At 51.7% G+C, this 21,090-nt stretch overlaps 1 protein-coding gene across 1 annotated transcript in view; it reads right to left on the reverse strand.

Moving 5' to 3' along the window:
* Nucleotides 1-1,269: 1,269 nt before the first annotated feature.
* Nucleotides 1,270-21,090, reverse strand: part of FSTL1 (follistatin like 1) — a 29,649-nt gene continuing 9,828 nt past the window's right edge. Inside the window, exons 3-11 of the mRNA XM_084529089.1 lie at nt 9,519-9,623; nt 9,232-9,361; nt 9,060-9,092; nt 8,325-8,455; nt 6,591-6,709; nt 6,322-6,434; nt 5,068-5,178; nt 4,372-4,469; nt 1,270-4,139 (exon numbers count right to left, since the gene is read on the reverse strand). Of these exons, the coding sequence (XP_084385215.1) occupies nt 4,095-4,139; nt 4,372-4,469; nt 5,068-5,178; nt 6,322-6,434; nt 6,591-6,709; nt 8,325-8,455; nt 9,060-9,092; nt 9,232-9,361; nt 9,519-9,623 (885 nt within the window). The 3' untranslated portion in view covers nt 1,270-4,094. The remainder of the gene's footprint in view (nt 4,140-4,371; nt 4,470-5,067; nt 5,179-6,321; nt 6,435-6,590; nt 6,710-8,324; nt 8,456-9,059; nt 9,093-9,231; nt 9,362-9,518; nt 9,624-21,090) is intronic.

Consider the following 21,090-nt stretch of genomic DNA (forward strand, 5'->3'; position numbering starts at 1 on the left):
CTCCAGGGATACCCTTGCCTGGGCATTAAAACACAGCTTTAGTCCCGATTTAACCCACAAATCTTCCCTCTGAAAGTCTGGCAGGCGAAGAGGCCTGATGCAGGTCACAGGCTGGCACCGAACAAACCTTGGTGGTAGCGTACATTAGGCGCAGAGGCAACTGGAGATTCACGACCTCAGTTTGTCGCCCTTTGGCCACGGGTTAAAAGCTGTGCAATCAGTAATCGTGTGCTGGGAGAAGCAGCAGCAGCCTGTGACAAGAAGATTCACAGCTCCGGGGAACTTTTGCCCTGACGATGTCTGGGCTTAGGGAGCAAACTGCTTTTGCTTCTTCGTGGTGCACAGAGGAACCTGAAAGGGAGCAGCAGTCCCCTTGGTGGATTCACCCGTGAAATCCCTGATACAAACCCAGAGAGAGCTGCCTAAAAGCAGAAACTGTATCAGGATAGTTGTTTCTTTTCAACATAATTGTCTTATGACAGACCAGTTTGATCCCATCTTCAGAATTAAAGGTAATACATACCTTAAAAATGCCATCCAGAGTCTAGACCAGCCACTCAAATAACACATTTCTCCGATTGGAGCTCAACAGCGCTGCAGAGCTGCGGTATTTATAGTGCCATCTAGCTAAATTTGTACCTGGCGCTTCCTTTCACTCCATTTTAAAATCCTGGGAAATTGTAGCAGTAGAGAGAAAAGTAATAAAACAGCCCTATTTTACAGAGGAGCGCTGGGTGCCCAGGGAATGCCAAGTGTTAAGACTGTGTACAGGGAGGCTGGGAGGTGCTACAGGGGCCACATAGCATTATTTGCTCCAGCGTTAAAAGCAACACTGAGAGGCAATGCTAATTATTTTAGACCGCCTTGAGAAGAGCATGCAAGCAGAACAAGGTAACCCAGCTTTTCTCCCAGACAAACATTCAGGGCTTCCCAGCTAGCCCAAGGCTGCTGATGGCTCTCTGTAAGCCAAATTTACGAGCCCTCTGGTTACAGGTTGTGGTTGCCTCCGGGTTCTTCCCAATTAGTCCACCCGTTTTGTGAAAGGCACTGCCCAAACCAGAAGGTTTTTGGGCTGAGGCCTCCCTGATGCCACGTGGGATGGAGCGATGGCATCGAGCTGGTGTCCTTCTGCATTCTTCCACTGCATGGAGACCTCTGTATAAACGTACCCAAAACGTACCCAAAAAACAAAGACAGCTGCTTTCGTTGTTCTGCTCCCTTGGTTTTGAAGAGGAAGGTGAGGGTTGTCAGAAATACAACACTGGTGTCTTTTTTTTTTTTTAATTTTGTTTTATTTGGCAGTAATATCCAACCCCCCCTGCTTCAAAAAAAATTACAAAATCAAGTAAAATAAGTGCACTAAGGAAACCTACGGAATACTGATAACTTTCACACACATACAGGAGGGAGCACAGAGGGAGGAGGGGGGAGTTCTTTGTTTTCTTGCTTAAATTTGGCTTTTTGAAAAAACAAAACAAAACAAAACAAAACGCCTTCCCTGCCCTTTGCAATCTCTTTGTCCTAGAAGGCAACACCTGGAATTCAGCACTTCCCTCCTCAGCAGCCGAGTCACCCTGCAAACGCGAGCAACCCACCGGCCTGATGTGGGGCATCGCTCACCGAGTGGGTGCCCTTCCCCTCGGAGCGGGGAGGCAGGAGGTTTTGCTCTCTTTTGGTTACCGTTTGCCACAGGTACGTTTGCTTTTTTGAGGGCACAAGGAGGGAGAAGCTCCACTGGAGGCGGCTCTTTCTGTAGGGGCACGTTCCCTGCGCCCCTACCCGAGGCTGTGTTATATGGCTTGTCAGAGAGCTTATTTTTCCTGAAAGAGCAGCGCATCCCTCGGCCTTCAGCCCGAGTGCAAGCTCTGTAACCTCAATTTCCAGCACACAACTCTCCAGCTGGCCCCGGGAGCCATCCTCGCAGAGTGCATGCCCACAGGGGACAGGAAGGAGACGAGAATGTGTGCTGCAGCCTACAGCCCTTCTGCCATCACCAGCCTCCCCTTCCTGCACACGCTTTGCTTCTACCAGCTGGAGATTTTCCTGACCGGACAACGAGATCTTCTTCCCATCCAGGGAGAGCCTTTAAGGCAAGCTGTTGTGTTTTCTCTAAGGCACTTGAATGATCCAGACTGGAAGGAAGCCAGCTGGGAGGCACGAGCTACCTTTCAGAGCAGGGTCAGAATAAAGCAAAACATTTCCTAAAACCACATCCCTGTGACCCCAGACCCAGCACGTGAAGCTGCTTCGCTGATACTGGCGGGGAGGAGGTGTCTAAAAGGTGCTCCTGTTCCACCAAGCACCAGGACACAAGCAGTGGTGCTGTCCTGCACGCCCTGCGGCTCCTAGGGGCTCATTCCCCTCACCATCACAGCTGCTAGCGTCTCACATCTGGACCTTCATGGGAGAAGGACCCCCTAAGAGCAAGCCCTTTTGCATTTATTACACCAAAGCCTCCCAGCGTGGCAGGGTAGGTTGCGACTCCCACTGCAAACGTGGCGCTGTGTCAGTCAGTGGAAGTCCTCTGGATGCACCCCAGGGAAACAGCTCAAAGACCAGGCAGCTCTGAACAAATACAGCTCTCAGGTTGAGACCGCAGCAGGGACCAAGCTTTCTTCTTCTCCTACGCTAGCTCGTTCTTCCTCTCCAAGGCAAACAATGTGCCAGAAGGGGAAGGCTGGGACACAAGCCCTGCTGATCTTCTCTCAAGCAGAACACGCTTCTGCTGATGCGAGTGGAGTTTCGCTCGAGTAAGCATTAGGGACAGCGAGACACTTGGCAACACTTGCTGAAGGTGCCCACGAACGGGAAGACAGAAATCACAGGCAGTTACGGATGCGTGCAACGGCTTGGGATGCACAGCAGGGGCACGAAGGGAACGTGGACACAGGATGTTCAGGCGTGAAACTGTGTGGAGCAGGAGAAAAGCAGCTGGGCTTGAGGCTAAAGAGGTGATCTCTCTCTAGACTACCTAGCAGATCCCCCTGGGCAATTTAGGGAAGCCTGAGCGTGGACTTTGAGCACAGTCAGTGCTTAGCCAAGGGAGCACAAGACAGAGAGAGCTGCAGTGTCAGCCTGCATCTGGTGGAACTCGTTACATCCAGCCCTGTCTCTTTGTCCCATCAGGGACACTGCAGTCCCCGACTGAGAAATACCCTGTAGGAGAGGGCTCACAAGTTGCTTGTGGTGGCTGAGTGCAGTGATACAAACTGTGCACGGGCATTACAGCACTGTCAATAACAAAAAACCCACAGGCTGGGGTTTTCTTGAAAGATCTAGAGCTACGAGACATACAAACGCTGCGTTACTACCATAGGAAATAAAGGAAGCAAAACAAAACAAAACAAAAGGGGGAGTCAGCACGTGAACGTGATAAGAGAAAAAAAAAATAAAAAATATGATAGCACCTTTAAAGAGAGGGCAGGGAGAGTTACGAGTGAGATGAGGTCGCAAGGAACCGTGTGTGGGAGCCCACAATGTCCTGGAGGAGCTGCTGGGGACAGGCCGGTGGAAAGCAAGGAGGAACGTGCTGGATTCGTGCCCGTGGCATGGCACCACGACTCCCAGGTGGCACGCGAGGCTGAGCAGCGTGGAGGAGCTCGAACCAAAGGGGAGGGGAAGCAGGGCAAGGTCCTTGGCTAATGATGCCCTGCAGCACGCAGAACCCAGCCACGAAACCGTCGGGCCCGTATTTCTGCAGCCAAGGCCGGAGCTGACAACTTTTATCGATGGAGGATCCCCTTTTCTATCCAGCACTGCCCTCCGTCCTTTCCCCAGCTCCAGGGGAACGAGAAATCCCTGTTAGCTCCCGGGAGGAGCGGCTGCCTGCTCTGGGAAAGGGTCCCAGGGGCTGCTGCGATTGCCTCCCAGCCTTCCCAAGCCCCAGCAAGGAAGCTCCCTGAACAGGTGGGCTCTGCTCCCCTTTCCTGGCCCCATTCTCTGTGTATTACAAAACAAATAACCCATCGCTATACAATGTAAATATCTGTGACTGGGCAACTGTAGCAGACACTTGTGCATACTGAGCTCAGCACTGGAGGACGGGGCAAGCAGGTTGGGCCCATCCTCCCGGGCTCCTCCGGGGTGGAGGCCCCTCACATCTCCTTGGTGCTCATTCTCTTGGTCTTCTCGGCCGTCTCCTAGAAAAAAAAAGCACAAAACTGACACAGGAGCTGGCAGCGCCCTGAAGACGTTGGTCCACCCACGAGCAGTGCCAACACTGGTTTACATCTTGCAGCCCGACGCTTGTATTTGTCCCTCCAGGCAACAAAGATCTCTTTGCTGTCCTCCCCTGTCTACCAGAAGCCTGCAAGTGCCAGGAGCAGAGGGAACTCCTCCACCGAGAGGACTTTTTCCTAGCCTCACACCAACCTGATGCTTCTGCAGCTCCTGAACGTATCTAGCTAGCTCCTCCTCGGTCAAGTCTTGATCAGGGTGCTGTCTCCGAGCAGGCATCTTCTCGTTCTTCCCTGTAATCAGGAAAAGGAGTTCAGTGTTATCACCACCAGCGAACGCAGATTTCAGGGGCAGAACAAAAAGAGGCAATCAGCCTGAGCTGATCGCAGCACACCTTGAGCTGAAGGAGGCTTTGCATTGTCTGGCCACACCTTCTCTGAAAGAAAAGAGCCCTTGTGGCTGCCTGGGACTCCAGAATCTGGGTGTCCAGCCTGTCCCTGTCTCTACTTACATCATGATAAGTAATAAAACTGTAAGGAAGAGACTTCACTCTGCTTTCCTCCCCTATTATTTAGAAAAAGCACCTATATTAAGTTCAAAGTAGGAAAGCTGACTTGCTCACACCTCCACACATCGTAGCAGGCAGTTTCCTATTTGTTTTCCATGCATGTCCTGAAGCAGCAGGATGCAAATAAGCTCTGGTCTGGAAGTTTTGGTGCTGCGTTTTCATCACGCCAAACCCAACCTGCGAAGCCCAGCAGCACCGCCCCCGGCTCAGTTAGGCACTTTCTGAGCTCTAGAACAGAACCAGCTTGGGTCTGGAAAAGCTAGAAAGGAAAAATCCCTTTTGTACAAAGCCGAATAAAAGCATCCCCTGGGGAGCGCACAGACCTTCACACGTCATGGCAGTGCACACCCAGTTCCCACAGGCGCAGACGCAGCGGTTGCACTCCACCTGGGTCTCGGCTCCGTCCTCGTAGGTTTCGTCTTCTAGGGCACACTCTGGAGAGGCACAAAACAAGGGCAGTGCTTGTGAGATACGCGGTGGGGCAAAGACAACAGACTCGGGAGAGATGCCTTTGGAGGAGGCCTTCCTCTAGCCATCAATCCACCAAGAGTGGACCGCAGTGACTGAAGTATTCACGCTGAATTTGGTGTGTGAAATTAGCCAAAAAATAATTATTAGGGGAAGTCAACCACTTAGTTTGTTGCACACATTGCAATTTCTCAATTAAAATGAGATCTTGATGTGGGATCTGTTTGAATGTCCGGATCGGACACTCCTTATGCACAGAAGAGAACCCCCAAAGTGAAAGTTTTGGTCACCCTGAACCAACGCCCTGTTCCTGGAGGGAGAAGTTGGGGAAATGCTGAGTGCATCTGCTGAGAGGAACGAAAAAAATCTCTCTCATTTTACCTCACATTTCTTCTCAGAGCTCTGTTATACAGTTAAGTCAAGGCCCTCAAAGCACCTAAGCGTGGTGGTTCAGCGCGAACCAGCTGATCATCTCCACTGAAGCAGGCAACAACAGAGGTCAACTCAACATTCCCCAAGAAGCACAGGCTCTGCCTGCTCCTCAGAGCCACCACAGAGGGACGCAAACCCAGCACCTGCGGGCCGGCAGGCGAAAGCACCCCCCGAGGAGCCGATCAGATGAGCGGCCCCGCGTGCCTGGTCAGCAGAACACTAAGCGGCCTCCACGTGAGCTGTGGCAGTAAGCAGGATTTGGAAGGACAGCGAACTTTGAGACATTCGTCGGGGAGGGTCTCTGTGTGAGAGGCAGAGCGTAGCAGGACTTTGGTCTGGCCTGATTTTTCTAAGGTAGCCAGACACGAACTCCTCGCACGATTTATCTCCGTGCTGTTAAATGTAAGCGTTGATGTTCCCAGCCTGCCTTATCCACTTGACCTACGTCCCTGCTTGGAAAATGCAAACCTTTTCCAGCACATGAGCTGCAGGGTAGAAGAAGCAGTGCTGTTGACAATGCAGGGATAGAAGAGCAAGGGGTGCTGTAAGACGGGTAGGCGCATATCAACATGAATTCTGGGAGTTACAGCATCTAAGTCTGACTGAAAGCTGATCCCTCTCCTTTCCCCCCTTATCAGTACCCCACTGGTTCCCCAGTACAAGCCAAGAATTCCTACTTTTCTCTGGTGGGTTGAAGGACGGGCTGAGGCACTTGAGAAATTCATTGAAGCTGAGCTTCCAGTCGGCGTTTTCATCTGACAGCTCGATGAGGGCATCTACACAGAGTCCCCTGAAAGGCAACACAGAGGCACGTTCAGCACAGGGCTGCACCAAGCCGGTCCCTCCTCTGCTGGCTTCAGAGGGCAGAATTAAACCAGTAACACCTCGGAAGGCTCTGAGATGCTCTCCACCTTCCTACCACACCCGCTCCCTGCGCAGTGCCCACCTGAGCAGCTTGTTGGTCTCCTGGTCCACGTAGGTGGTGATGTTGACGGCAGTCTCGTTCTGCTCCACAAACTTCAGGAATTCGGCCGAGTCCAGGCGGGAATCGCCGTCATCAAAGCTCTGCAGGGAGAGAGAGAGACGGCGAGATGGGAGAGGATCTGATTTATGGGTCCGAGGTACCCCTTTCCTTACCCTTCTTCCACGGGTACTTAGTATTTTTGAAGTGCTGCTTGCGTCATCCCTGTTTTGCACAAAGAACTCAGAGAGCAGCAGCACAATCTCCACACCAGCCTCAGAAATAAGATGGCTGTGGCCTCCTGCTCGCTGATAAGCTACACTGCTTCTCATTCCCCTCCTGCTGCTTGATTTATGGCTCTAACCCCGTTTCTTCTCTTTGTTCCAGCCAGCCCTTAGCCCTCTGATACACCTCCTGCCTTCAAGCGGCCCAGTTGTGCTCAGGAAGGCGTCGGCTTTCCGAGATGCGAAAACCCGAAGCTGTGCCTGAACTGTGACAGTGACAAAACGGGAAATCACAGGAAGTAATTTTCTGCTGATCCCAGAGAAGGAACAATTTAACACAACACCTAAACGCCTCGCCACTGACTTCACAGGGTCCTGACGGGGCTCCCGTCCCCCTCAGGGACAGCTGCATTGCAGGGAGGGGAAAATGAACCCACACCCCCCCGAGGGACTTGCACAAGGCAGGTTTCCAGCTTAGTGCCACATCTGCAAGCTCCTCTGGTCAAGGAGAAAAGGGGAAACCTTCACCTCCTCCTTGCTTCCAGCGTTTATTGCCTGCAGGGCAGGAGTCAGGCAGCACGAGGAGCCCCGGGCGGGGTGAGGCAAAGCTCTCGGGCTCGGTGGTGAGACAAATTGTGCACACGTGGAGCCATTTAGCTCGCCTTGCTTGGATTTGCCTGAGCTGCTCCAAGCCCTGCGTTGTGCTTTGAAAGTATTTCCAAGCTCTTGGGGCTGTCGACACGGTGGATTACCACCTGGCAGAGCAGGAAGCTTGGTCCAAGGAAGGGCAGGGCTTTGTCAGGGAAACTTTTGCCTGCTCGTGCCGGGGATTGGATCGGTGCTCCACAAAAAAGGGAGAGGCAGGATTTGTGGCTAGGCAAGGGAAGATGCTCTCTGGAGCAGAGGGACCGGCTCCTCTGCCTCACCAGGGGGTGCCATTGCCATGGCAAATTTGCTCGCAGCACTAACTCCTGTCAGGCACCATTAATCTCTGGCTGTCGACAGCTCCTGATTTAAGCGTCCCCCCCCCTCCCTACTTCCCCACCTGCTCCTCCAGCTCCGTCCCCGAATGCTTTGAAGTCTTTATCAGGAGCCGGGCGCGAGGGGGAGGGAGGCAGCAGCGCATGTGGCAGGAGCATGGGAGAAGCGTGGGGTTATAAAAGGGGGTGGGGATGGCACGCCAGACAGGCTGCCGGGGAGGAGGGAAGAGGCCTGGCCTCCGCCCCGGCTTGCTGCGTTCCCAGCACTTTTCACCCACCTTTTGTCCTCTGGGTAGCTTTTAACCTCTAAGATCAGTTTTTTTTTCCCCCCTACCTGTCTCCTTTTCCCCAGGGCAGGTGGGATACCAGGAGGCAGCAATGCTCCAGGTCACTTATCCAGCCCACGCCAGCTCCTCCTGGCCCCCATCGCAGCATCTCCACGCCGTGCAGCCTCTTCCCCGGGGGCACGGCTGGCCAAGAAACGTTGCCCGTCCCCTGAGGCAGGCCCTACTTGCCTTGAAGTACTTGTCCAGGACTTCGCTGTAGTTGCTGCCCTTGGAAAACCAGCCGTCCGGGATGATCTCAGCTTCCAGCCACTGGATGACGCGGCGACGAAGCTCGTCCCTGTCCGCCTGGTAGCAGACGACTGTCACAGGGGGGAGAGAAAGCAAGGGCGAGAGAAATCATGTTGGCGGGGAGGCCACAGAGAGGGGACGGCGAATAAAAGCCGAGCAGACAGCCCCGACGCCCCTTGGAGGTGATCCAGGGCCGGATCCAAGCAGAGCTGCCCTGTGCCGAGCGGGCTGTGGGTGACACCGTGTGGCAAGGCCCGAAAACGACAGCGCTGCCAAAACTCAGCGCCTCGCAGTCCCCTAAAGCTTGTAAAGCTTAGAGGGGGTGACGCCGAGCACGCTGTCAGCGCTCTCCAGCTGCACAGGAGCTGGGGGGGACAGCCCCGAGGAACTCAGAGCCTCTCCCCTCAGTCTGGGTGACGAACACACAGACCCTTGCGTCCCTAGGGGCAAAGTGCTCCGCTTCACCGTGTGCATGCCCAGAATCCCCACGATTTCCCAGCACAGCTAGGAGCCCAGGAGATGTATGAGATCTGAAAGGCTCCCCGGGAGCGAGGAGCCGAGCAATTCAGCTGATTTATCAACCCAGGCCCTGCTACAGCCAGCGAGGAGGCATCTCTTGCACTCAGGGCTGTGCAGCTCCCCCAGCACCCCTTCCTCCCCCACCTCTCTTCTCACCTGGACTTGCGGCTGGGTTCTCAGACTTCTTCTCTGTGGAAGGAAAGACAGAAGGTGACATTTCTGAAGCAACACAAACCTCCTCCCTGGCTCTCGAGGCCCCTGCTTTTTGTCACCGGGCTGTTTTTTTTTTGTCACCAGCCACCCCTCTGGGCCCCTCGCGCAGGGTTACCTTTACAGTGTCCGTCGTAATCCACCTGGATCTTGGAGCCAGTGAGGCAGGCGTCGCGGTGCAGCTCGCAGTGGTTCAGGTACGTCTTGCCATTGCTGCCACACACAGGCCTCTTGTGGGGTTTACATTGCTGCAAGAGAGACGGAGAAGAGAGTATTTTACTAGGGTGCTTGTAACCCCCTCAAACACGCCCCCAGGTTGGGAGGGCTGCCCCACAGCTCGCAGCCCACCCCGTGTCACTCCCCCGGGGGGCAGGTGGCGATGCAGGGGCTGCTGTGCCCCCCTACCTCGATGCAGAGGCAGGTCGGGTCTCCCTTCTCCGTCACCGCGCATTCCCGCCCGGCTCCGCAGAAGACGTTGGCGCAGATTTTCGATTTGCTCCTGGGCTCTTCCTGAAAGGCACAAAGGAAAGAGACACGAAATACATCAAGCCGCCCTCGACGCAGCTTTCAGGAATCATCCGTGTAGCTTCCAGGCCGGAGCACGGAGCAGCAGGCTGGCAAGGCATAAATGACAGAGCGAGACAGACGTGACTGCGGTAGATGGAGAGCCCAGACAATAACCAGGAGCAGACAAAGGAGCCAGGGTTACAGCCCCAGCGAGAGAAGGTTTCCTCGAGGTCCTTCCCCAAAAATCTCCTCGGAGAGCCGGAGCAAACACAAGCAAAATAAGATCTAGAGTTAAGTGGTGAGGGTAATTCCCCCAAGTCAAGGACTGCTGCCTTCCCATTTATTTCGTGGAGGGCAGGCAGCAGAAACGCCTTTGCTTCCTACGTTTAAGAAGAAGGTGAATACAACCCCGGGGAAAGGTACGGCACCAAACAGAAGGCAGAAATCGCCCCCGGGCATCAGATAATGCCCCGGTCACAAAAAAACTTCAGAAACCTGCAGGATCCATTATCTTGCCTCGGCTGGTCAGGACGAAATGCTTCAAAGGAAGAAGCGCTGTCACGGATAATTACCCAGTAACCTTCTCACAGGGGAAATTTCCTCCTGCTCCCTGACAGCTAGCTGCCGACCTATGCCCTGCAGCACAATTTTTACGCTTTACCATTTTCTCTTAGCCAAAGCCATCGCAAGTATTCCTGTTGTTCATGTCATTGTCAAACCCTTTTTCCTTTTTATTTTATTTTATTTTTTTTTTTAAAGTCCCATTGCATTCCCAAACAGTTGACAGCCATCGGGGACGATTTCCACAGGGGTTCTCCACAGGCCCCTCTCATTAAGCCCGTCACCCGGGGTCACGAATCCAGCTGGATCCCATCATCCTGGAGGCCTCGACCAGCTCAGGCAGAAACGGGACACGGCGACAGGGGGAAGGAGGCTTTTCTCCCCGTAACCTAAGAGAGGAGAAGCAAATCTGCCCAAGAGCTGATCTCTCTTACAACAAGAGGCTGCTGGCGGCGGGGGAGCCGGGCACACCTCTGGCAGGGGCTGCTCCATGCTAGGGCTCTGTTTTGCCTTTCAGGCTCGAAGGAATGCCTGCGCTCTGGCCCCTGCAACCTCATATTTTCCATCACAAGGCAGTGACCGGTGAGGCCCCAGAAGGGGAACAACGACACGGGAATCTGTGGGAGAGGAAATCCCGGTCGCAAACGAGCCTGGAAAATGGCTGCTGCAGCTCCCTCGCTCTGCCGCTCGCCCTAAAAACCCCGTCACAGTCACAGCCCTGAAAACATCACGGCCAAATAAATCCACGCTGCCTCCCAGCCCTCCTCCCTCTGTGCACGCCAGCCCAGGCTGAGGACACCATTTTGGGGTGCCAATTTCCCACTCTCGGAGGCTCTGCTGATCCTCCTGGTCCTGCCAGCAAGATCTGTTGCCCATTCCTCTGGCCAGCTGGGATGATCTCCCCGGGGCGATTCATTTCTGAACGGGACCCAAACCTGCCACGTTTCCTGGCCAAGAGGACTGAGCAGTTGGAGGCAAGCTGGGATTTACAGCCCTGAGGCATCTCCTCACCTCTTCCCGTAACTGCAAGCTCAGGAGGAGCACGGAGAGCAGGAAACGCTGAGATTTACAAGCAGCCTCCGGCTTCTTGCACAAGAAACCTCATTTTTTTTCTTGTTCCCATCAATGGACCCAATAATCCCCCCTTAACCAGCTCTGAGCCGTGGTCCTTCTTTCTCCTCCTTCCACCGCAGCACGTTGCAAAAAGCAGTGGAAATGCTGAGCCTTGCTCAGCTCCACAGTGTGAGGCCTGCCCTGAGGATGGGTGAGCCACAGCACCCTTCTTGCCCCAAAGCAGAGCTCCCCTCATCATCCCGAGGCTGCTGGGCTGAAAGGCATCCTCGCCAGCATTTGCAGCCCCAAGGCAACTCTGATTAAGCAGCAAGAGAAGCGATTATTGATTTCCTTTAGCTCCAAAGTAAGGCTGGGCAATGTTTTTCAGGCAGGGGGCGGATCCACGGGAAGATGCAATTTGAGGCTGGCCAAAACTATTTGCAAATTTGTACCTAGTTCTGGTGACAGATTCGATCCCCAAATCGTTTTCAAAGCGAACTATTTTCCCTTTTTTAAAAAAATTTTGAAGTGCATTTCATGAAGTATTTTATGCAAGCTTAAAGAAAACAAGATAAAAATACTTCTTGGTGTGATTTAACAACTTTTTGTTTGGCCAGTTCTGTTTTTTGTTTGTTGAGAATAAAAGAGGAATTTCAGCTGATGAAATTTTTGTTTCAACTCTTCGATTCAGCTAAGGGATCAAAAAGAGGAGACAATTATCCCTATGGCTTTTTTCCTAAAACATCACTGCTTGGTGTCTAAACCAACCTATTCTCGCTCTTTCATCTCCTTCCATCTGGCCCTTGGTGACAGTGTCTGGGAATGAGGCAGACCTGCCGCAGACACCCCTCTCCCCGCTCCCTGCCATCATGGAATTTGTTCCTGTCTAGCTGGGAAGATTGCTGGTGCTGACTCCCATGGCTCGACTCTGGAAAAAAAAAACAAAACAAAAGCAACAAACAAACAGAAAGACAAAAGCCCCAGCTCCCTTTGGTGGTTACGATAACCCAAAGAGATGTTGCTTCGGGGAAAGCAGCCTTTCCTCTGAGTCACTCCAGCAGAGCAAACAGCGCTGATTTTACGAGGCAGCTCTCAGCCAGATTTTTACCGGGGAAACACCCTTCTTCACCCCGCTCTGCCGTGAGGTTTTCCCAGCAAAGGTGCTCCTGGCAATAAACTTTTCTCTCTGATGCGTCTCTGCTACACCACCTGTCCTGCTGGCTGCTTCATTTCTCTTCTCCAGTGTCAGACCTTGGTCATTAAGCACTGAACTGCCTCCAGCTGCTGGCAGCTCTCCTTGCTCCAAGGTGTGGAGCTGAAAACTGTTTTTCCCCCCTTGATTAGTTTTCGGTTTTCTTAACGGTGTTTGGCAGTCGTGGTCTTTGAATCCTTTTAATGTTTTAGGTAAGAATTTGGGTTTTGGCTCTTTGGGTCAAAAGGAAAAACTGAACGGGATTTCCACTGCTTTTGAGTGATGATCTCTTGGATGTGTTCTCTCAAAGGGGTCAGGAATAAAAGCTTTCTCCTTACCCTCTTTCACAAGAGGTTGGTCTCACTGCCTTCCAGCAATGCTCGCCACCACAAACACTTGCCTTTGAGTGACACAGTCATTGCAAAGCTCCCAGCAGGATCACACAGGGTCTTTTATAAAAATACTTCGTGTTTTGACTGTTATCAGTAACATTTTTAAAGAAGGAAGGGATAGAAAAATCCTCCTTTGCGATGGAAATCTTTGGGCCAGCCAAATCAGGCCCTGCTTAACCCCATTTTACATACAGAAGAGGGCAAAGAAAAGTTGCAAAACGCTAAGACAATAACCAGGAAGATAAGTCACAGCTGCCAAATTCCCCACTGGAAATGATCCCTTCAGGACAAAGTTGAGTTCCCGTCCAGGAATGCAGAGGATGGACTGGAGAGGGAAGGAGGGCGCCTGCATCGCTGCCTCTCCACTGCTATCTGCTCGCTGGATAAATAATGGACTTCTGTCTCCAGGATTGCTAATCGGCTCTAAATGCCCTCAAAGAAAGCAAACAGCACAATAAGAAAGCCCAGAAATAAATCCATTTCATAATAAATTCATTTTGTTTTCACTCCATTTTTCTTGCTAGTGAAAAATTTAGGTTAAGCTAAGCGCTTTCTTTTCCCAGCAATCTCTGCTCGCTGTTGGCTAATGCAACAGAAAGTTCTGCTTTCGACAGTGTAATGGCTCTAGTTATGAAGAAAATACAATTATATTATTTCCCAAGACGAATTCCACAGTATTAAATGTCTGAGCAATGCAGCAGCGTCTTTGAAGCTGGTGGTGCAGGAATTTTACATGGGGAGATAGGAAGACACGAGGAGCTTTCACAAGAGAGAGATTTCTCTGCACGGATCTCCACTGCTCAGAAACAGAGAGGAGATTTTGAACCCGGGACGCAACCTGTACCCTGGATAACTGGGTTATGCAAGCTTTTGTTCCTGCACTACTTGCAGTTGTGCCCCAGTGTCACTGCTAACTAGTTGTACCCATCTCCTCGATGGCACGCATGAAACGACCTCAGCGTCAGTTCATCTCAGTGCTGGTGTTCATAATAAATTCATCAGCAATGACTTAGGCTGCTAATCAGGGAGTAAGGAGCAAGAGTTGAGTTGGGAGTACTAAAGGGAACGAGTTTGAAGCAGATCGCCAAGATTCAACAGGTATTTCAATAATCCCCCATGTCTAGGCTAATCCCAGCAAAGCTGTCTGAAGTTCAGCCGGTGACAGCAACACCCCCAGGCGGATGGCAAAGCCACAAAATGTCTGACTGAAAGCATCCTGAACACCATGCAGAAAGGGAAAATTGGGGGAAACTCAGCCATTCTGGGACACGACTGTGCTGCCAAGGTGTCCCCCTGCCCGGTTATGGGTGGAAGAGGTAGCACCCAACGCTGAAAAGCAGCCTGACACCTCCCCTTACGAAACCACCTTTTCCTCTGCTGGTGACTTTGCCGGCGCTGAACTGCTCAGGTTGAAATTTTCCATCCCAGGTGTTTGCCTCAGGCTGACTTTTCCTTTTTTTCAAGTGTCAACAGAAAAAGGTCAGTGGTTTCCGAGAACATGATTAAGTTATTTTGTCCATGCTCGAGGAATTGTTAAAGCTGTTTTGCTAAGAAGGCAGAGCAACCCTCTGCCACTGCAAGAGCCTGCATCTGGCAAGGGAGTCACCCTGCTACCTCTTGCTTGCCACAGACTTTGAGAGATGTGGATAGCTTTCTTGCATGTGCGTGTGGAAATTACCATCTCTTCCCTTACTACTGCTGCTCCACTGGAGAAACTGCTCTAAGTGCCTGGATCTACAAGCCAAGAGTGAGGGTGGCTCCTGCCTCGCTGCTGACCTTCCTCTGTTGTTTTTTATTTTGTTCTGGAAGAGAAGCATAGCACTGTGCTCTTGTTAGGGGCACAGACTCGGCGGTTGCAGCCACATCTCTACAAGGAGCATGAAGACTATTGGAGGTGATGGCTCCATTTGCTTGTTCCTGTCCACAGTAAGAGAGATGTAATAACTCTTAATGTAAGGCTTGATGGCAGCTTAAGTAATTAACCAGCGAGTGCTCTAATGGGCTGAGACAGATGATGCAGCAGAAGGCAAAATGTAATTACAAATACCCGGCACCACAAAGGCAAGCAGGGCTGAGAAACGTCGAGCCAGCCTCAGCCAGAGCTCAGCACCGCTGGTCCCAGGTCTCCTCTCTCCCCGTGGCTGCCTTGGCAGCATGGCACCCCCTGCAGCACTCGCTCCTGGAGGGTCTGAGCCCATCCTGGGCAGCCTCCAAGTGCCATTTGCCCTGGTCACCCCAGCAGCAGCCACCCAAGCAGCATGTATCTCCCAGCAGAAATGAATTTTTCATGGCAGCTGGAGCTGCAGCTCAGGGGATTTATGCCCTGGAGCTCTACAACGTGGGATGGGGGGCAGCCAAGGCGACAGAAAGGCAATGGAGCAAGACAAAATGACAAGGCAGCGGCTCACACAGAAGGAAACGGTACCTGCACAGCAGCCATTCCTTCCTGAGCAGCAAAGGTGATTGTGCTAGAGCTTGGGAAATGTCCCAGAAACTTGGAAGTTTATAGCAGCAGCAGGAGCCAAAATCTCCGCACAGACAACAGATTTCCAGTTGCCAAAGCCAACTAAGTTGGCTTGGGGACAGGTTACTTCCATAGGGTTTTTCGCTTGTTCATTTAATTTATTTTTTGGGGGTATGTTTTCCCAGCTATCAAGAAGCCAGATGTCAGAGAGCTTTGTTAGGCCCCTCTCATCAGAGGGAGTATCTGAGATGTGGCACTTGTAGCTCTCCTGATGCTTCCAGCCATTGGGGTTCCCTGTGCACTGCCTTAAATCTGAGGTGACCTTGAGCACCTGAGATTGGCTTTCTGGCCTCCCTGGCACCATGTTGTATAGGATTTATGTTCTCCTATTTGCCTCTCATATCCACACCCACACACCTCCCTCCAACCTCCTTCCTCGAAGAGAAAATTATCGGAGCTGCTCTGGTTCTTCTGCCAGGGCTGAATTTCCCCGCAGACAGCCTGGCATTTCGAGGTGCTGAAAAGGCTTAGGAAACACGGACGGGAAACAAAAGCCTTCAGCCTCGCTGGAAACCCAGAGCCCCAGCCTAACACCGCCTCACGAACCCTCCCCGCGCTGGGGCACGCGGCTCCATGACAAGATGGCGGCGGCCCGCTCCTCCTCCACACGGGCGCTGCAGAAATGGCTGAGGCGATGTTTCCCCACGAATCCCCCCGTTTGGGGAACCGCACAGACACCAGGCAGGCTGGAAACCCGGCGTCGTAAACGCTTTGTGTCAAAACCAAATCAAAGACAGGGGGAGCGCACCGACTGTGGACATTTTTGTAAGTTAAACAAGCATGAAATACTTGGCGCGCTTCCCTTGCTTAATGCAGTATAAACAACGTCGGTATTCGGCGGAGAAAGTTTGCTGGTTAATGAACACGAGGAGTAAGTGGGCAAGAAGGCCAGGCAATTTTGGCTTTTCCCATTAAAAGCAGGACAGCCCCAGCTGGTGCAGCAGGGGCAGCCCTGTCTGTGCACCTCCATGGCCGGGGCTGGGAGGAGAAGCCCCCGTGAGACCACACGTCGTCCCTGGATGCTGCAGGAGATCAAGTGGATTCCTGCCATGACTTCCAGAGAGGAAAAATGAACTCCCGTAGCCATAAAAGTGAAGCAGACGAAGGGCTTCAGAAGGCAGCCTCTGGCACATCCAAGCGCAGCAGCTGAAGACATTAGCTTTCACAGCTGTCTGCCAGCCCTGGCTGTCCACCTGGCCGGCCAGCCAGAATTTATTGCTCCCCTAATAAAGTCAGCAGAAAGAAATACACGCTTGTGCCTCAGCCACTACAGTTCACAGCCCAAGGTATCAGACCGAGCTGCTGACGACCGCCGGTTTTCAGCACGATTGCAGGCTCGCAGCCACACATCCAAGGAGGGGAAAAAGAGAACAAAATGTCTCCCTAGCAGCTTAGGAGAGACTTGGACAAAAACAGGTACACGAAAAGGCTAAAAAACTTATGAAAGATGCTTCTTCTCCAGAAGGCACTGCCGTGCTTCTCTTCTGAATCCTTTGCTGTTTGAGAGGCTGCTTTGGCTGCCTACTGAGTCCGAAGAAATTATGACAGCAAACTCAGACGGGACAATGGCTTTTCTTTTCCAACAAAGATTTAAGAAAAGCCAGGAAACTCACACACCCGAAGCATTTATTAAAATGTGTTCCTAGAGCTGGCTTTGACTCAAGCACATCAGGAAATCAATGGTAGCCTTTGAATACTGAGAACAAATTGCTTAAGTATGTGCAGACATTATTCTTATGCACTTGATGTTATGTTTGCCACGCTGAACAGCCACGCTAGATGCTACTTGTACAAAATGTATAGGTTGCAGGAAATAAATTTAATGCAATCTGTTTCCCCCCACGATGATTTCAGAAGTAGCTTGTGATATTATAATCATGTACCAAGCCACGACAAACAGATGTAGGGTTCTGCAAGCCACCTTGAGGTTTTGTAATTATTGGAAGTCTAATGCTGCGCAACGAAAGGTTTGGTAACACAACACTGCGTTTCGGTTTTTGATCATCTTGCTTTGTTTTTCCACGAAAATAAACCTTACTTTTTGGATCTCCAATAACCTGGGCTAGCTTAGTTTGAAATAAAAATGAAAAAAAAAAGTAAACAAAAACACCCAAAGAAGCACAAAAACCTCCTTGTTATAGGTCTTACAGATCTCCCAGGATAAAAGTTGCCAACCTTGCCATAGTCTTTCCTTGCCAAATGCCCCAGTGAAGCTGTAGAGGCTTTAAGGTACATCTAGCATGCTGAGATGTACCTGTAAGATACCAGCTCTAAAAAGTGATTCCTCTGAACTAAAAGAATGGCAAGCATGTGCTCCTTTATCCTATGGCAAAAGCAATGTACTGTAAATAATTTTAGCCTGCAATGAACGACTTACTGGAATTCACAACATCTTCACATTTTTATGACAGCCTACGCCAATCTAGCTGTTGGCTGCAAGTCCTTCCTTTCCCTCTGAGTGCTTTAGCACTTACAAGACTTGAGTCATTTCAGTGTGCTAACCCAGAAGAAAACAGCCCTGACCAAAGAGGGACCAAGTGCCATGCAGTGAACACGAGTGGGAATCTGCAACAGCTTTTCTTTATGGGGACTTGACACTGATTCGCACTTTCCATACGAACCATCAAATCCTTGCCCATACCAAGTGCGAGAGCAAGTAACACTTGGCACCCTTGACTCCATGAAACGTGTGCATAAAGACAGATTATTTCCAGCCTCTGCGAAGGGACTTGAATGTGGGAAGCCTTTCACATCACAGCCAGCAGCATCAAGTCCAGGGTGCAGAAACAGCTTTAAATCAAGTACCCATAAGAGACACTGCTTTTGCCTTCTCTCTAAAAGCAAACGCTTGCTGAACAGCAAAGAGAGCCAAGAGGTGGTGAAGCAGCTACTGGCATGTCAGTGCTTACTGCTTCCTCCACCACAGTAAACCTAACCCAACTTCACGTTGTCAATCCACATATTCAGGATGTGCTTTGTGGGCTGTCCAGTCACCCCTGCTGCGTGGTGGCGATTTCAGCCAAAGGGTGGAGCAGGCATCCACGGTCACTCAGCACCTCAGCTGCCTGACTTTAATCCTCCAAAAAAAATAAAATAAATCCAAATCTTTTGTTACAGCAAACACAAGACTTTCAGGAGCCTTACATCCTCCAGAACACCAAGATGTCAGCAACATTCTGCCAAATCGACCCTGCTCCTTCGGTCACATCAATGTCCCATTAAACCTTGTTGCTTCTTCCCCTCCTCACATGCCATCAAACACACAAAGCAACACTCCGTGAGACACGTGCTCAACTTCTACATGCTCCACACATGGAGTTTACTGCATTTCTTCATCTTGCCTGGGTCTTGTACCTTCATCTCAGCCAAGACATTGTAATTTGTAATTTCCCCCCTCCCCCCTTCCCTGTTAGGAACCGTGCAACTGCAGCAAGATCAGACTCCACTAATGCTGGGACAGCAGCCAGCAGTACGCGGTGTGCCTGACTTTTAACAGCTAAATCCCATCAAAAATAATGATGCAAATACAGGCACTTCTCCCCGAGACGACCTAATGCTTTCAACAAACTCTTAGAAACACATAATGCTGCTGGATGGGACTGAGGCTGAAAGGAACAAACTTGGGACTTCTGGTACTTACTGCGTGAACACCTGCTGGCTAAACTTAAAGTCCGAGGTGCTACAGCCAAGATAGCCGTAAATTTGTTCTTCAGACAGCGTAAGATGAACACTTCCTGAGGACAGGCATGAACTGCACTGAATTATCAACTAAACATGGTCACAAGGTGGAAAGCTCTCCTTTAGGAATCTCATGTGGTGATGTGGGAGCAGGGGAAGCACTGTGCTCTGCCGGGAAAAGAAGCCCATGTGCGGCCTCATACCTGGAGCCACCACTTCAACACATTTCCTTGAGACTCAGCTTTTGTGGGAGAAGACTTAAATCGGGACAGACAATAGTTTGCTGAGAAAGAGTTAATGCTCTTGTGTTTCAGTGGGAAGCAGCAGCCAGCAAAGGGCCTCTCTCGTGGGGGCTGTGGTCAGTAGCAGGGGACGGGCCAGGGCAGAGAGGGAGGCACCTCCTCTTCCTCCTCTCGCATAGCTGCCGCCACATCCCAGCAGAGACCTTCCCGCTGGTGGCCTCCAAGCAACCCTTGTGAGCTCAGCTCCACTATGGGACAGCAGTGGTTGGGTACAGGCGGTTGGCAGCAAGCTCACAGCAGGGCTACGAGCCTGGGAAGGAGCAGCCAGCAAAGGGGCAAAGGATCCTGCCTTACTGCTGGGCTTCGTGACCTGAGACAGTCTTCAGCCACGGCTGCGGAGGCGGTCCTGCCCTTTCCCCTCCCTGAGCTGGGTTTTCCCACACCAGCTCTCTCACGCCTGTGCAGGGACAAAGAATGAAAAGCTAAAAGATCTGCATCAACTGGAGGGTTGTGTTTTTTTTGGGTAGGGTTCACTTTTCAGCTGCCTGGCACCACAGGAGCCAGAGCCAGCACAGAGGAGGAGGAGGGAGCCAGAGCCGCATGGGAGGCACTCACCTTTTCGCACAGCACCCACTGCAAAACTGCTCCTTCAGACAGACACAAGTTGCAAAAACATTTGGCTCCGAGTTTCAAAATCGCAGCCCTGAGGCACACAGGAGTTGGTTGCCTTTTGCCAGACTCTGATTAAAGAATGAGCTTTGAGCTCGAGGCAGCACGTAGGATGAAAACACTGCTTTGGACAAGCGAACCATCTCCCCTCACCTCCCCTAAATGACCACATAAAAAAGAGCCTTCCAACCAGCGTGCCCACAGGAAAAGTGCCTAAGCCTTTTTTATCTGCATGCCTGTGCTACCGGGTTAAGGCTGCCTTGCGGAAAGGTGCCTTCAAGCTATGAAAGCACAGACCTTCACCCTAACCCACTCAGCCTTCCTGAGGCGAGAGCTGGAGAGGACCTGAGAACAATGAATGTACTGAGCTTCCTACTTGCTTTCAGAGCAGACAAAAGCCCCAAACATCCATATTTAAAGACAAAGCTGGAAACGAAGCAACAAAAAAAGGGTATTTTAATAGCATCCGAGTCTTTATGGCGCACTTTAAGTGCAGAAGTCTCCCAAGGTCCAAGTCAAGACGCAGCCAGATCGTGCCAAGCCCTGCACAAGCACATCTCAGAGCTGAGCCCATGCCCTTGGGACAGCATGCAAGCAAGATTTGCTCTTGGAACCAATTCCCGTATTGTTATTTGGTTAGAAATTCATCTTTTGAGAAGGGTGGAGCGAACAGCAAGAAAGCTGGCCGTCTCCACCTCTGACTGCATCCAATTTGGGTCAGGCTTGCTTGAGTTTGCTGGAGGGGAGGCAGCCAGCTTGCTCTTGGTGCCCCCTCAGTTTATGTGCAGGCCTCAGTGCCTGATACCTGCACGTAAACCAAACCAAGCTACACCTGTGAACACACCCAGCCTCCAACATCTTGTATGATCTCCCCGACACTAAATCAGGCTGCCCTGCTGGCTTCGCCTTTCTTCTTCACACAGTTCACGCTGCCCCACCCAGGCCGTACGGATTCCCACCAGCAGCGTGTGGAGACGCCCCGTCACCATGAGGCAAGGAGCAAGCCCCTGACAGGCAGAGCTGGGACAGGGCACCACAACGTGTGGAGGCCCAGCTAGGAAATATCCCACCCACGGGGATTACCTGAGGGGTTTCACACAGTTCAGCCTGCCAAATATAAGACTGGCCACGATCCTTGTCACAGACCACGGTTGTACTG

This window comes from Aythya ferina, assembly GCF_964211825.1.
Source record: "Aythya ferina genome assembly, chromosome: 1".
NCBI classification, from domain to species: domain Eukaryota; kingdom Metazoa; phylum Chordata; class Aves; order Anseriformes; family Anatidae; genus Aythya; species Aythya ferina.